The 16,951-nt window shown below is 36.5% G+C and overlaps 1 protein-coding gene across 1 annotated transcript in view; it reads right to left on the bottom strand.

The window, feature by feature from the left end:
* The window catches only part of LOC139730894 (potassium voltage-gated channel protein Shal-like), a 113,748-nt gene extending 96,997 nt beyond the window's left edge, over positions 1–16,751 (bottom strand). The window contains exon 1 of the mRNA XM_071641769.1: positions 15,219–16,751. Within this exon, the coding sequence (XP_071497870.1) occupies positions 15,219–16,309 (1,091 nt within the window). The 5' untranslated portion in view covers positions 16,310–16,751. The remainder of the gene's footprint in view (positions 1–15,218) is intronic.
* Between the last annotated feature and the right edge of the window lie 200 nt (positions 16,752–16,951).

Raw genomic sequence — 16,951 nt, 5'->3', positions numbered from 1 at the left:
ACATGTACATGGCAAACAATTCCACATTAAGGCAAAGATACAGACATTTGATAAAATACACGTACATGTATATAACATAAACACAGTATGTCAAAAGATATCTCGCAGAAGGCAATATTCAGAATGCTATTCCTATCAGAACAGGAGGGAAGAACCGAGGGTCCTTCCACATTTCACAGCAAAGGCCCAAAGTCCTGAAAAGGACAGAAGTACCGTGTTTTTTTGTTTTTGTTTTTTTGTTTTTTTGTTTTGTTTTTTTTTTGGGGGGGGGTTCAGTTCAAATCTGTTTCTTCACACTATTAGGTATGTACAGTCTTACAAGCCATACAAAGGCTTTCTCATGTACATTCAATTTTTCACCATTACAGTCATGTAATGTGTACTTTGTGCTGATTTATATAGTACATGTATCAATACTTTGTGTTAACGTTGTGTTGATTTGTATGTTATATATGTATGTGTTTTTTATCCTTGTTGAATGATGCATATAAATAAAATGAACTGAAAAAAAAGAACTGTAATGAACAGGCATAGCCTGTAATACAGATGTTCTCAGGGTCAGCAGTTTTCTTTTGTTATAGAGCCGAAACAGCTTAGGGATAGAAAGATATACAAAAATAATTATTGGGACCTGAATATTTACTTCGGTGCAACAAAATTTTGTAATAGCCATGTTCATTATAAAAGGAGCACACAGTACACCAGTCTCAAATAGATTGTACTCTCTCTAATGAGCATGATCTCACAGAAATGTGCCGGCAACACTATAAAACCGCTCTAGTAAGGATACAGCCCTCTGTCCAGTGGAGGACTAATGTCTACACCCTTGTGTCAAAAAAAGAAAAAAATACAGAAATTCAAAGTAGATTTGAAATTTGTCCACTGTTTTATCTTTAACCTTTACACTTCCATGTTTCAGGAATGAAAAAAAAGAAAGAAAGAATATAAATGTAAATATTGTTTCTCTGTGTGATCATAAGGCTTAAATAGATTTCTAATGCCACAGTTAAATCACTATGTCCTTGAAGTTATATTGAATTTAAATCAAATTAATTACAAAGCGTTTCCTGACACTCATGAAAGTGTGTATCTGTGAAGGGAAGGTATAAAGACATCGACACACAAAGTATGTCTGCAAAATGAGGGTTAAATCTGAAATCAAGCATGCACCTTGCTTTATTAACCAACTGATGTGAAAAACAAAAACAAAACAAAACAAACCACGTCATTGGCATGGGGTTGTTTGTTTGTTTATTTGTCATTCTTTCTTCTTCTTTTTTTTTTGGGGGGGGGGAGGGGTCGGTGCTATTGTGTGCGTTTATGAACAAGCAAGTTGGTATGATCCTTTTGTCTGTGTATCATAGATTAACATCTCAGTGCAAAGACACTATACAAGATATCTTTCCTATGTTATTGGAGAGTGGTTACTGATATCATCTGAAAGCTTTTCAAGTCATCTGAAAAAAAATATGATTTGTGCCTCCTACTACCTAATGAATTACTGTTTTATTTGATTTTAAATGTTGAACACATTAAATTCTTCCACTCTTCAGGTAAGGAGAATGTAAAGTGATTATAGGCCCCATATTTACGTAGGCTTGCTTGCGTGCTACGAGAAATGCGGCAGCCCCTTTGAGGTCGGTCACCATGCCTATCATGTACCAGACTGCTAACATGTATTTCATGGGCCTTTTTATGTGCTGCAGCAGTCTCCCTTGACACAATTTAGCATGTGTGAGAGCACACATGAACTGTTAATGGGTCTACGGAGAATCCATGTACTCAGCACTGAACTAATTGCCATCAACCCTTGCTCTCACACAACAACGCACTTTTAACGCACTGGTACTACGCCCGACGAACGGGTCCACGCCATCATGAACGCAGTTTATATGCATATATACACTTTCACATCCCGGCGATTGTTTGTGTGGTCAATTTAAATGAGAATAGACAAGTGTGCGTTGATACTCTCATCCCCCCCTCCCTCACGCGTCTTCCTAGCGTACGCACAGTGTTCCACTGAAATTCCCTGCTTGCCATGTAGAAATATCAATACTATTGATTACCCCTGGCCTGCGGTTGGCTGACAATGGATAGTTTGTTTGTGTTCAAATGTGGAACTTGTCCACTCACTATACGTTCTACAAATTGCTGGCAGGCCTCCCAATTTGGGTGCTTGTGTGTAAAAACGCACAAGGCACACTGGTACGTCCACCGAATCGGCTTGATGCTCATACACAGACAGCAAGCCATGGACAGATCGAGAGGAAAGGCAGGACATATAAATCAACAGATACCATCTTGACCATGGCATCAGTTGGATTTGACCAGTATTGGAAAGACATGTCTGCAGGCATATTTTGAGATGAATATATACACAAAGAAAGAGACAGGGGGAAGGGAAAAAGCAGGAAGAGAGAAACTGAAAAAGGAAAGAAAGTGCACCAACCTACAACATTGTGCTATATTCCCAATCTCTCTGCCAAGCAGGTTTATGGCCAGAGAAATAATTCATTTTTTTTTTGTGACAATGCTCTCCAGTAGCAGCAGGTACAATGTACAATTTGTTGCCCGAAGTACAGACCCATTATTTCTGGTGCAGTTTTCACACCAGGATGGAGAGTATTTGCATGTCAATATCTCATTTTTGGTGGCTAGTTTGACAGCTCATTTACCCTTGGACCGATGCAATCGAAGTTTGACGACCTCACACAAAATAACAATCATGAGTCACTCTTTTTCTTTTCTTTTTTTTTGTACTACAGGAAAACTCGTTCAAACACCCATAATGCCATTGCTGCAGATAAAAAATATAAAACAAAGCAACTAAAAACCTATAGGCCTACTATTGACAGATTTGCATTACACTTAAGTACATTCTAGGCCAAGAATATGCAAGGTTGTCATATGTCTCACAGATGTCCTATTTTAGGTCATCACAAGTCAGTTATTTGCGTCAACTTGGACACCGAACCCCCTTTTCCTAGCAGGTCATTCACTGTTTTAATGTTCAGTTGTGATTTCATCTCTACCAACCCTGGTATACAGATGTAAATCTTCTGTAAAGGCTTCATCATGTTAGCTTTTTCCACTTTTTCAACAACAACAAAAATCTCATTATCATACTGTATGTCAAAATCTCCACAGATCAAAGAGCTCAAAACACCATCCTCAAAATTGAAAATCGCTAGCCACAGGGGTTCAGTGGTCAATTATAAATCAGAAGCAGCCAGTTAGATGGATAGATGGCCGGGTGGACTGGCCATCTAAGGCAGCACAGTGGACAAGGTAAATGACCCCTCCCCCAGCACACAAAAATCCTCCGGCCATAATTTCCTCCATTTTCAGGTTGGTTGGCGGCTGTGAGAAATTGCACTCGCTTTCAGAAATTATCACCACATACGGAAGGACAAACAAACCTCGCACCCACAGAGCTCCAGTAATTGTCTGTAAGGATTGATGATTTCATCCAATTGTGGTTTCTCACAAGGCATAATTTTTCACAAGTCTCAAAAAGACTTCAGAGAAAGTTGCTATTAAATGTATATTGGTTCCCGTTTTCACTCTGAAATGATGAAATTCAGGATCTCCTTTTTATACTGAGAATCTAGCTGAAAAAAAATTATACTGTGAAGAGAATACATTTCATGGAAGTCTTCTCCTGTTTGATTGGATTAGATAAGTGAGAATTCAACTCATTTTTATCCTGTTTTGTTTCTTTTTTCACGGTTTCACGTAAAATAGCAGTCTTTGTAAGATTATGTTAGCTTAGACAGCAGTTTGCTATTAAAGGGTGTGTACAGTTCTGGTTGAGGTGAGGATTTAGCTTTTAACGTTTTGCAAGATATTCAGAAACTACTCTATGAGATGTCAAAGAGTATGCAATTCCATGGGGTATCAAAAGTTTATTTGATGAAAATCTGTTTTGAAATGGCTGAGATATCCAAAAACAGGGTAAAACAAAGAGATCCAAATAAAGTTGTGGCATGTCGCCTTTTATTATTATCACTTTTTTGGATATCTCAGCCATTTGAAAACCAATTTTCATCACATAAACGTTGAACCCTTCTTAAAATTACATGCTCTTTCATATTTCATAAGAGGTTTCTCACTATCTCACTTAGGAATGTGCAAAACATGAATCCCCACCTCAACCAGTATTGTACAGTCCAGTTAAAGGCCTACATTATAAGAAGATAGAAAATAACACAAACTGAAATAAAAACATAAAAGGATCATGAGGTAATATTTACACCTATTCAAGCAAGATTTAATCCGAAAAGACTACCAGTAACCTTTGGCATTCCCTATGTAGCAAAGCTCTCTGTTTACAATTAGTAAGTGTATATATGTATTTTTAATCAAATCCTTACTAGCCTCACTACAAGATAGGCATATGTACAACACTTGTGTACATGGGCAGGTACAGTACAACTTGCAGATGCATATCAAAAATAGACATCACTACTTATGGCTATTTCTTCATCATCATAATTCCTGACCTTTTACACTTCAAGTGTATCTGTACACAGAAATTTATTTTTTTGACATTGTAGGTTATGGTACTGGTAATATCCCTATGAAATATCAGAGTGCAACATTACTCACATACAGAGATATAGCAATATATAAAGAGACATAGAGCAATCTCTAAAATGCCAAAAATTACATGCGCCTTGATCTAAGAGTAGTCTTCTGGCCTTATTGACTGCATTGGATTGCGTAGTTTGATAATTTTCTGTACGATCAGTGTACTACGATACTCTCAAAACATGCAAACGCACGCAAATGTCCACGCGATGTACGTAGCTAGGTTGGTGCTACCGCGCTGCACCGGGCCACTGACCAGGCAGCCACGGCAGCCTCTAATAATGTGGATGCATTTATATGGCTCGATGAGGCGATACCGATAGACAGTATTCGATATAGCTGTGTGCAGACGGAGGCAACGAAGGAAACGTGCACACACCGATGGTCGACGCACGGCTACTATTTTCAGATCTGGCTACTATTGCAGCACGCACTAGTGCGTGCTGCTTTATTAAAATTCATATTTCACAGTTTGGGACATTTTTTGTGATGGGATAGAATTTTCTCTAGAGTTCTTAGGACATGCTCTCACACCTTCCCTTTCACAATAACTGCATCTGATCCTTTAATTAATGTACAATGTAAATCTCTATGAAGACAAACAGGTAGTTTTTTTTTCTCTATATTATCAGTTCAATTTAGCTAAATATACATAACATGTAGGGCCCACTACAAACTACTGTATATGCAATGTATTTTGAACACAAACTATTTATTCTATTGAGACTGGGAAAACAATTTTGCAAGTGGTTGAATTTGCCATGGAACACAAGAATGCCAGAATGAGAAATAAGCACAAACCCTTTAAAAGAGAAAATTTGGTCAATTTTTCCCTTGGAGGTAACATATAGCACATATTTGTGTTGAAGGAAGCAAGATTTTCACAAGTTGCCGATTTAGCATGGCTAGCAAAATCAAATACATCGCAAAATACACTGCTTAAACAGTATATATAGTACAAACAATAAACATTCTATATATGAATGTGACAAATAGGGTCTATGGATATAAAGGAAAGGTCTACTTTGTCAAATAAAGTTACAGTATGAATATCTGTCAAAGTGACAGACAAAGTCCCAGAGACTTTAAATTATAACTTGATAGTCTGGTGCTATTTTCTAAGAGATACAACTAACTTTATTATAATGATAAAACAAAACAGAATATTTCAGTTATTTGCAGGAATTTTTTTATTGGTACAAACTATATGATTGTGTCATACAGTATGCTTGTGACATACATTGTATTGATACACAGAATTTTATTTTTTATTTTTAGTTGAAGTGTTTAATCAGGTTTGGGGGTAATTCTGTATGTTTATGTACATCTTGTCTTGAAAAGAATGGACCTTTTGACATTTAATTACCAATTTGATATAGAAAATGGTCAGGCCATTGGTCACTTATCAAATTTACATTGTGTATGTTCTCTAACCTTTGATTGTAAAGGGATATGTCAACACTATTTCATGGTTAATTCAAATTGAACATACATTAAAGGTACAGCTGTAGAATGTATGACTTGTCAAGCCTATCAATGTAAGCAATCCTGTCTGATTATAGTCCCATAAAACTGATCTACAGTACTGGTACATGTACAAGATGTATGTGTTCGGATTAAAAGTTTTGTTTGCTTGTTTGTTTGGTTGGTTTGGTTTGGTTTGGTTTGGTTTGGTTTGGCTTGGTGTGTGTGTGTGTGTGTGTGTGTGTGTGTGTGTGTGTTTATTTTTTTTCCATTTTTTTACATAACAATTTTCATCAGCCATAAGCATCTACTCTTCATTCAGACTCACAGCACATTTACAATCAGGCATGCTGGCTCACTGTTGCCTCACAAAGCATGCATTTAGAAATGTGTTCCTGTATTCAGACTTAGAACTGGTCCTTTAAAATGAATTTACATAGAAATTACATGACAGTTCTTTGAAACAGTTCACAATATGTGATGAGATCTGGAGTTTGCTCATAGTCTACAATGAGGAACCTCTGTGAACAGCTTCAAAAAAAATTATATTTATATGATTAACTCAAAGGAATTCCACTTGAATTCATACTGTGTTACAAAGCATAATGTTGGAGTCACAAAAGGAAAATTTACCAGCCACTATCACTTCTTTACACCAAGTGTGCTTTAGCACTAATGTAAACAGTCTTATAGGGTTTGCAAATAGGATGGGCAAATAGTTGTACTTCACTAGCACAAATCAATGACAAAAGGCTGTCTATCCTGACCTTATGCTGAGCAAAAATCAGCTTGGGTAAGGGCCTGATGAGTGTTTGCTAAATCTACAATCAGTATAACACTGCAAATGCACACAATTTCAACAACTGCCTATCAGTGTAAATGTATGTGTTTGTAAAAGAAATAGCCCAGTGCTTTCTGTAAGCAAGCCAAGAGAGTAAAAATACATTCATTTGTTCTATGATGCTCCTTGGCAGAGAGGTTGAAATGGAAAAGTAGACTACAAGGATAGAAGAAATGGAACACTTACTTGGAGGTGCACTGCAAAGGTTAACTTGCTTATGCACGTACAATGTACGTGTACATGTACATTAAATACAAATATCAACAAGTCTACATCAAACTGTAGGCCTACATATGTGTATCTTAGCCAAAATGTTGTTACTCACTAGTTTATCTGACAGACTGTACTCTTGTCACTAAATGTGTGGCAAGAAATAGATAAACAATTGTATCTCTAATAGAATTTTCATGTTCTTCTTTTGAAAGGATATCAGAATTTGAATATTGTCTTTACATGCATTTTCTTTCTCCATAATTTTTTCATCTGTCCTTCTTTTGAAATTAAGGCTGCCACTTGAATATGCATTTTCTTTCTCCACATTTTATTCATATGTTCCTTTCTCTCAGTCACCTCAATGGTGTAAAGCCATATCAAGAAATTTAACAAGGAAATTCACATTTAAACTACTACTCAGAACAGCCATTGGATGAAAAGAGGTACTGTGCACTCCCTTTATAACAAACATGGTTATAATATGTTGTACTGAAATTCTTGTTATAATGAAGTAAATATTCAGGTCTCAAAATTGTCAGGTATCAGATATACATTGTATACAATGTACATCTTCAGATACACTGTACTGTTTGGCTATAACAAAAATTTGATACAATGAAAGCAAACTGCCAGTCCTGAGGAATTTGCTGTAATGGGAGTCACTTGTATCATGTTTTTTGTACGAACATAATGTAACATTCTGTCTACGTGATCACCAAGGCTTTTTCTACATGTACTTGTTCTATGAGCATAATATGGTACTATCCAATTGAAAGCATTAGAGCAAAAGTAGCAGAGTAATATACAATTTAACATTATACATATTGTATATCTAAATAATTAATGCACATAGAATGTAAAGAAATTGTTACAGGTAAAACACTATCAATATTCAATCAATGGCACTTACTCTTGATAACTCAAATATTGCTATTTTATACAGTTTCTAAATGTACACATTGTACATGTACTGTATGTTTAAAAAGATGAGTCTTGAAATTATACATGTGAGCATTCACTCCGCTAACCACTAGGAGTGTGTGTGTGTGTGTGTGTGTGTGTGAAGGTAGGTGCATGATACCTTTGGGTTGGGTCTCAAATCATCTCCACTGGACGTGCTTCCATGGCAGAAATGGACAATAAATGCATGTCATTACAAAATTGTTTTATATCACATCACTGTATGTTGATTTGACAGTACACAAAAAAAGGCAGAAGAATATATTATATATACATGTAGGCATACTGACATTAACATTCAAATACATTACATTAATATTGTTGCTTTGTGTAATCTTCTATATGTCACAATTCCTGTAACTGATTTTGTTTGACTTTAGTCATTAAACATTGAAAGAAGAAAAATATAGGCCTAGTGGTAAGAAAGAACAACATTTGCTCACCACTGTAAGTAAGTGATATGGTTACATGTGACATGTCTTTTATATTCTATACCCTTGGTGTCAAAATCATATTTCAGGGATATGCAAACATCCACTTGAAGCATCTGAGAGAAAAATAATACTACCAGCAAAATATATGCCTGCATTTCACAACATGTGACGTGATCAATGCACGTGCATGCCATAAATGCCTGTGACCATCCAATACATGTTGTAATGTACAAATTTGTGCATGTACCCTTCACTCTTTAAAAAGCTGTATTGGAAAGACAAGCATTTTCTTTTCTTATCAACTCAACAAATTCAAGATAAGAGTAGTAGATATGTGGACAGATTTTCTTTGAGGAAAACAAATTCACACACTGAAATTATGCACTCTCTAAATATTTTTATACACACTGTACATTATTATGTCTACATGAATGAACACATACAGATTTTTTGTATTTTAATCATCATGCAAAACAAAAGAATCTATAGAAATACAAGGAATCTGAGAATTCTTCACTATCTTATGTAGATATCGACATTCAAAGTGTGTGCCTGCAGGGAAATCTGTAGTGTATAAGCATTGTGACATAGACTACAGGGGAAGGCATCCACATTGTGGAATAAATGTATGACATCAGCTGCCACGGCAGGGGATCACCCCTGTTCATTACCCAATTATAGTTATATTAACTTATCATATTTACTCCCGTGTATGGGTGAAATAAAGAAGGATGGGGGGGGGGGGGTTAAGGGGGTTAGGGGGGAAGCCTAGTCTCAGAATACATGTAGGAGAGATGCCCTATCCGAGACTGACAACACTCGAGCACTCCCATCAAGATGTGATGTACATTGTACAAGCTACGGTACATGCTGTAAGGGGGAAAAAAACTCTATGCATACTGACGAGAGGCTACGGAAAGGGGGTGTTAGGGAATATTGCGGAGGATGCTCGAGCTGCAATCTTTTGCATTGTGAGGGCTGCGAGGATGGTAATGCCTGGAGGAATTCTGCTGACTGGCTAGTGGTGTGTGATTGCATACATATGTGTAGCAGATGGATTGTAACATTACTGTATAACATCCAAAAGTATAAAAGAGCATGGTCATATATTTTGGATTTTAAGACTGAGGAATGCACACGATGGTTAGCTCTTGAACTTTTAATATTTACTGAAACATTTTCTTGCCATATCTTTGCTATTTAAATTCTGTATATCTTAGAGAATGACATCTCATTACTATATTTTCTTTACTCTAAAGCACCTACGCTGGGCAAAAAAAAAAAAAAAATTATCTTATTTTATTTTATTGAAACATATTTATTCAGGATTGCTTGATCAGCATGAGCTGTTTTTCATCAAGGTCCTCATCAAAAGAGCAAACAGCACAAATTAAAACAAAACTGCTTATCAGTGTGTTTGCATAGGGCCTACGGCCATTTTAAAGGTACAAATGTACAAGCCTGCAAGTTTCACAGCTGTATTGTTTTGCAGCTGCAGTAGTCACTACAGCTGACGTGAGTCTATGCTGCCACCATTGTCGGAGTTGAGCCATTGCAAGCATGCAGAGCTAGAGCCGCAGACTCATGCCACCGTGATCTTGAACTCCGTGATGACATTTCCTGGTGGACCTTACAATGCATCTAATGAGATTACATTTTGAATCGAAATCTTCGATGCCACACTTATCATTGGTCTAACCTGGGGTCCCCGCTTCTCTAAATAGACGGTCTAAAGCAACACTTCAGACTGTGAGATATTTTTATCCTGTTTGAAGTTCATGTCAATTAGGAGACATACATATAAAAGTGTACTATGCATATGTACATTTGTACAATGTACACTGAGCTTCCAGGCATATACTAAATTTGGCTGGTCTAACCAGGGAGAGTTGCCCAGTGTCCAATCCAAAATTATATTAAAGTAGTGTTAATGAATCAATTCAATTAGGCTATTCTCACTGAGGATCAGTGGCTTACAAAAATGCATGTCCAGACCAGCATTAAAAAGAAATAAACTAAAGCATGAGGATGTTGTCTTCAGCACATAAAATAATATAGGACCCATACATGTATAATCTGCTCAGTTGATGCATATATGAATATTACACTCTTATCATGTAATCATCATAAATTTATATTACCATTTATAACTATGACTGCAAATACGCACACCAAATATGAAAACATAAATATGATGCTGCAGGATGTAGCATCTACATGTATCTTGATCAATTAGCATCTGGCAAAAGTCATATCACCATGTAGGCTAATATGATACAGTTTACTATGATAGTGAAAATCTGGTCTGTTAAGTCTTGTTTATTCAACTTTCTTTAAACCTCCTGTTTCACAAGTTCTAACTTGTTATAAATTTGAATGTGACAGTAAATTGAATCAAAATGATATGCACTCTATCCCTATCATTTATAAATTGTCTGACATTTCCTTCACATGTCTGACCAAAGCTTAGGGAACATACAGTATGTATGTAGATCTTTGCTTCCTTGGCTTGATGATTTACACCTACCTCCTTTCCTTGTTTTCTTTATCCACCACAAACATTTAAAATATATAACAAATGAATATCAAATTAAAGTAAAACTACGGGTGGGGATGAATCTCAAGTACTGTACCTAACAGGTCACTGAAATGAGACATGTTTATTCATTTCAGATTTTTCATTTCACATTTCTCGATTAATACAGACACAATATGCACATTTATTATTGCAGTGAAAAATAGATATCATGCATAAAACATTCTGTCCTTCAGCAGAAAAGATGCACATTCTTCACAGCATGCCCTCTTTCTTGTACTGTACAAAATTGTATGCCATGATTTATCAGACATAAAGAAGAAAAATGGCAAAATCACTTTTTCAGATTGTTCTGGATTATTTTGGATTTCTAAACAAGATGTAAAAATAAGAAACAAAGGAACGTGATGAATCCTTCTGTTCACACTTTGAGTCATCCTAGATGTCTATTTTCTTTGGAGGGAAGGCTATCTTTGTATAGCAGTTTATCGTCGCTGGGGTGACAAGACCTTATATCTGCAATTTTGGTGAAAATGACTTTTTTGCATTTATGGTCAAATAATCGGTTAAGTGATGTCCTGTCCAAATCCTAGTTGTCTTACCCCAAAAATGAAGCCACCATGGCACATCAAAGGAACGGCTGTCCCATTTGCTACAGTGCTTTGGCCGCCATGTATTTTGGCTCTCCTGAACATTTGACATTTTGTAGATACGAGGTCTTGTCCCCCCAGCGACATTTTCACAAGGCATCTGCTTTGTTAATACACAATGGCCTACTTTGAAGTAAAGTTACAGTTGTATAATATTCAAAAGAATGTAACCATTATCATACTTGAGATTTCTCTTCAACAATCTTAACTTTCTGCTGATATTTCCTTCACTTGCAGCCACCAGAAAATACTGATGCTATATATGCAAGATACACTTGGTTTGCGGTTCACCATGTGTAGTCCTTAGAAGGACTGTTGGAATGACAGGAGAAAGAGAGAAAGAAAGGTCGGATGAGAGGTGAGAAATATAGTCCTGTCATTCCAACAGTCTTTCTCCTGCCATTCTAACAGTCCTTCTAAGGACTACACATAGTGAACCGCAAACCAAATGTATCTTATATACCACACCATGCAAACACCTTCTGTATATGCAGTTCAGAAACCCCTTGTGATTTGTTTACTCAATCTTCAATGATCTTACCAAATTATCAAACATTATCAAATTTACTTAAACCACTATTCCAAATAGCACAAGCAAGAAGCAGGGTACGGGTATGTATCATTCTTGAAATATAAATGCAGACACACAAGACTCACTATATAGGAATTTAGGCATAAAGTATGAAATGGACACTGCATTGCTTGTGAGCACAATTCAATTGTTAGTTGTTAATATCAGCACAAAGAGCAGGTTTAGATAATTGTTGATAACATACATGTATATCTTTTTAAAATAATTTGATGTTAATACACATTGTTCCTGTCAATAATGAAAAACCAAAAAAAAGCTGATGGTAATGGTACTGGTATTTAAGATCATGAAGATTATAATATGACATTTTTTCTTCACACTATTCAGCAGTAAAGATTCTATAATTGTCTGTTCTTTATCTAGAAAAGTCATCAAAGCAAGAAAATAAATTCTCATATATATATATATATATATATATATACACACATATTTCTTATTTCTCCCGATTCCCAGTAAAACAAACTGGATATTAACATTGTTGACATTCACAAAACCTCATATTCCACCATTTAGGATGTTGAAAGAAAAAGAAAAAGAAGTCCACAAGCATTAAAAGACCTTAACTTGGAGTAACCTTTTCCCTGTGAGTTATACAGTATGCTCTCCACACTACATCATCATACAAGCATTATTAATCTCTGTCATGCCTGCAATAAAGCATTGATTTTGTAAAAACTTTTCAGGGTATGGCTGAAGTGATACACCTACGTTAACTGTCGATTCCATTAAGCATGCACAATTGATTTGGGCTTGCATGTCAGCACCACAGAAAGCGTGTAGGGAGTAACGGTAGTATTTACATGCTAGTCATGAATTTTTAATGAGCTTGTGTTCGAAAGTCATCAGAAAATCTATAAATCCAATATGGCGGGGCATTGTTGATAGAGCTTGCACAGTAAGAGGCGAGTCACTCTATTTGTTTGCAAGTAAACTCTCAGTCTTGAAAGACATTTTAAGGGTCATTAAATAGGATACAAGTCAGGGTCTCACACTGTTGAGTTGTACATCATTTTTCTGTAACACTTTTGCAGATACTTGTACTGTTTTTGACATATGAAACACATCATCTTGAGACTTTTTATTTTCATTATGAATACCTTTTATAATTCTCTATCATCAAAAGCTTTCATTCTATTGTTACCTTAATTCAGGAAAAATGTTTGCTAGAATCCATTCTAAATAATCATTTTGTGATAATCTCTTGAAATAGCAATCAATTCTAAAGCTGTTATATTAAAGGCATAATTTACTATTTGCAGATGAAACAAAACCCAGCATTAGTGCTTTAAAATAGTTCTAAAATGTGAGTTAGGGATAGAAACAACCACTGTAAAAATTTGAATCCATAACATCGATGCTAAGTATTGTTAAATACACAACATGTGAACAATAGTTATAATAAAAATGTTTCCAGGGTAAACTGTCTACAGTAATGGTTTATTGAGAAAAAATAGTGATATCTCCTTATATTTCAGATTTTATTGCAAAATTCTTATATGGTAGGATGTTTTGTGATACAACAGACCTACACATATAGCGTGTATGCATTAAATGTGATATCTTGAAATTTTTTTAAATCACTGCTCCCAAAGGTAAACTGGACCTTTAATTGCTTTGTATACCTTTTCAGGAACAAGTTGAAACCATGGATTGAAATATTCCTTTTAAAATAATACCTCTAGATAATGTCCTTGACAATAAATTCTATATACAATGTAAAACTGCTGTATTTTGCATAGTACAGTACATTTCTTTAAAAATGCACAAATTTAAGATTCTTGATATTGACAAAGGGCAGAAATAAGAAAAATGGAAATCTCTGAAACCTAACTACATGTATACTGTGTTCTGAAGTTTGTTTATTAGTAGCTTATTTTGTTTAATGTTTGGTTACAACTGCAAAGTAAAGACACTAGAGAGTCAGCACTTTTTTTTTGGTTGTTGGTTTTTTTTTTGTTATATTTATTTTGCCAATGAACACTTCTAGCATTTTATATGCTGCAACAAATAATGATAGCCTTGGTCAAAATGTATCACAGTGGAATGCTATCAAAATCTGCCAAAATATATATTGTGCATTCTATTGTTTTTCTCTTTATTATTTGAAAGCATTTACAAATGTAATTATTCTTTGCTTGATGATTTACGTGTTGGCTTCTGTTTGTACAAAAAAAAAAATCCACAAAATTAGAACATATTGGATTATAACAAAGTCCATACAAGTGGATTAAAACCTATTTAAATGTATTTAAGGTTTGACAGATCATGTACATATACTGTACATAGTTACTTGCTTATTTTCATCTATCATACAGAGATATTGCTTTCTATCATCTTTTGGGCACCTTTATCAATATCAATACTGTACATTCATCATGTTGTACATAAGTATCATCTTTACAAAATATTATCTTTAAAATCATCGAAGTCAATGTCTTCTACAAAACTCCCTCTGCAACCGGGCAACAATTGTGGTCACTTTTACAGGAGAAGAACAGAAAACATATAGATTGTATTACACAGCTGAAAAGGTTACACATGCTCTGTAGGTAATTAAAGAAAAAAACACACAGACTATTTTGGGCTTTGACTGCAGAGTGTCTATACACAAATAATGCTGATACCAATGTGTCTACATACACATGTGTATAAGTACATATAACTGTATGTGTGTGTCTCTCTGTGTGTATGTAGCCTATATATACAGTGTATACACATACAGTGTATAAAGTGTACATATATGCATCTATGCTTATAATGGTGCATGTGTATATTGAATGTAGTATATATTTTGCATTTGATGCGCATGCAATTTGGATAGATTGGTATATTTAAATGTAAATTCAAATATGCTTTCATGGGTGTTACTCTGTCTGTGTATAATAATAATTGTATGTATTCAAGAATTTACGAGGCTCACTCTGACTATACTCACCCCAATGTGGTCATAGTGACGATAGTGTACCAGAAAGCTGCAGGAATGCAGTAGAACTTTGTGTTTGGCGTATACTTTTCCGCATAGAACATGATAGTAGCGAAAATTATGATCGCCATGGACATTGAGAAGAGGAGGAATCCTAATTCACTAGCACAACTCTTTAGGGTGTATCCCAATATGCGTAATCCTTGCGAATGTCGCGAGAACTTGAAAATTCTGAAGACACGGAATACTCGGAGAGTGACAAACATGCCACTGAGGCTGTCGTCTTTGAAGAACAGACCGATGTAGTAGGGTAGGATGGCCACTACATCTATGATGGACATGACACTACGAACAAATTTACATCTATTCGGAGCTGCGTATAGTCTGAGTAGATACTCAACCGTGAATATCATGACACAAGCTGTGTCTAGGCAAAAGAAGGCTGTTTTGTAGCGATCACCGCAAGCTAGAACAGTTACAGTACCAGGTAGTGCAGAGCATGGCACAGTTTCTACAATATTTGCTAACACAGACACGGCAATGAAGAAACCTGTCACATAGTAGAAAACAGTTGCTGCAGTACCCGTGTGGGGGTTTTCAAACCCTCTCCACATTTTCTCTCGGAAAGTGTTCAGGGGGGTGTTGTCTCCCATCTCCGAGATTCTCTCATCCATGAGTCGTTCAGCATTGTCCCGCTTCTTGTCACGATAATCTTCATAGCAACAGTCACCAATAATCTCAGGCATCAGCCCGAAAAATGCCAGCTCATCATCGAACGCTGCGATACACTCCTCCCTGGGAAAGTGCATCGTACCCGTACGATAGAAAGTCAAGATATGGCGAAACAGGTCTGGGTCCCTGTCAAAGAAATACTGCTTTGTCTCTTCATCATAGAAATACTCTTTCTCGCTACTACCAAGCAGCGTATCAGGGTACTTGTCTAGCATATGTCTCCATGTCTCAAACTTTCTCCCACTGATGTTAATGCACACACGTCCGAAGTGTTCATTGCGCCGCTCCGGGAGGACGGGCATCGGATTGGGAGCCACCGGCACCCACCCGATAGCCGCCGCCCGAGCAAATGGCAACCACGCAGCAGCCATTTTTGTCAGTCTCAGTTCGAAATATGATCACCTCAGAAAATAGCTTGCACTACCATCGAAACCAGCTCTCTTTGCCCTCAAGCTCGGCAAAAGCATATTGCAGCGATCTTGCCGGTTGATTTCAACATCTGCTCTCTTCGAGCATGGAATACCACAGCTGTACCGGGCCAACCTTCCCGTGTAAACACCAGACGACATTCCCCAATGGGGCAGGCAAATGCCGCCATTCACGAGACGAAAATGCAACATCGGGTCATTTGATATATCTCATTTACCGTCCTCGCAAAGAATGTAGCCGAATCGCACGCTTGTTAATTCCGAATAAAGCCCAAATATTTAAGAATGTATAACTTGTGGTACGTCCCCTTGCAGGTTCAAGACGCCATCCACTACCAGACAGCCAGTTCACAGGCTACAACTGAGTATGCTCACGTAGAAAGTGGTGCTTCGCTGGCTTCCATGTAATTCGCCGCATGAAACGTTACGGCAGTTAACCATAATGCGGTTGGGAGAATTGCAGATGTGATCAGGATCTCTGACGAAAACGGCTCGCCACAGACTGCTATCAGCAGCGGATAAATTTCACAACATGATTAGATTTCACTTAAAAGCTAACAAATTAGTGCTTATTACAATAACAAC

Source organism: Diadema antillarum, unplaced genomic scaffold, assembly GCF_040938485.1.
Source record: "Diadema antillarum isolate AM-2024a unplaced genomic scaffold, OU_Dant_1.0 seq00000341_RagTag, whole genome shotgun sequence".
Classification (NCBI taxonomy): Eukaryota; Metazoa; Echinodermata; class Echinoidea; order Diadematoida; family Diadematidae; genus Diadema; species Diadema antillarum.
Note: the sequence above shows the minus strand (reverse complement) of the source record. Positions and strands in the feature narration are given on the sequence as shown.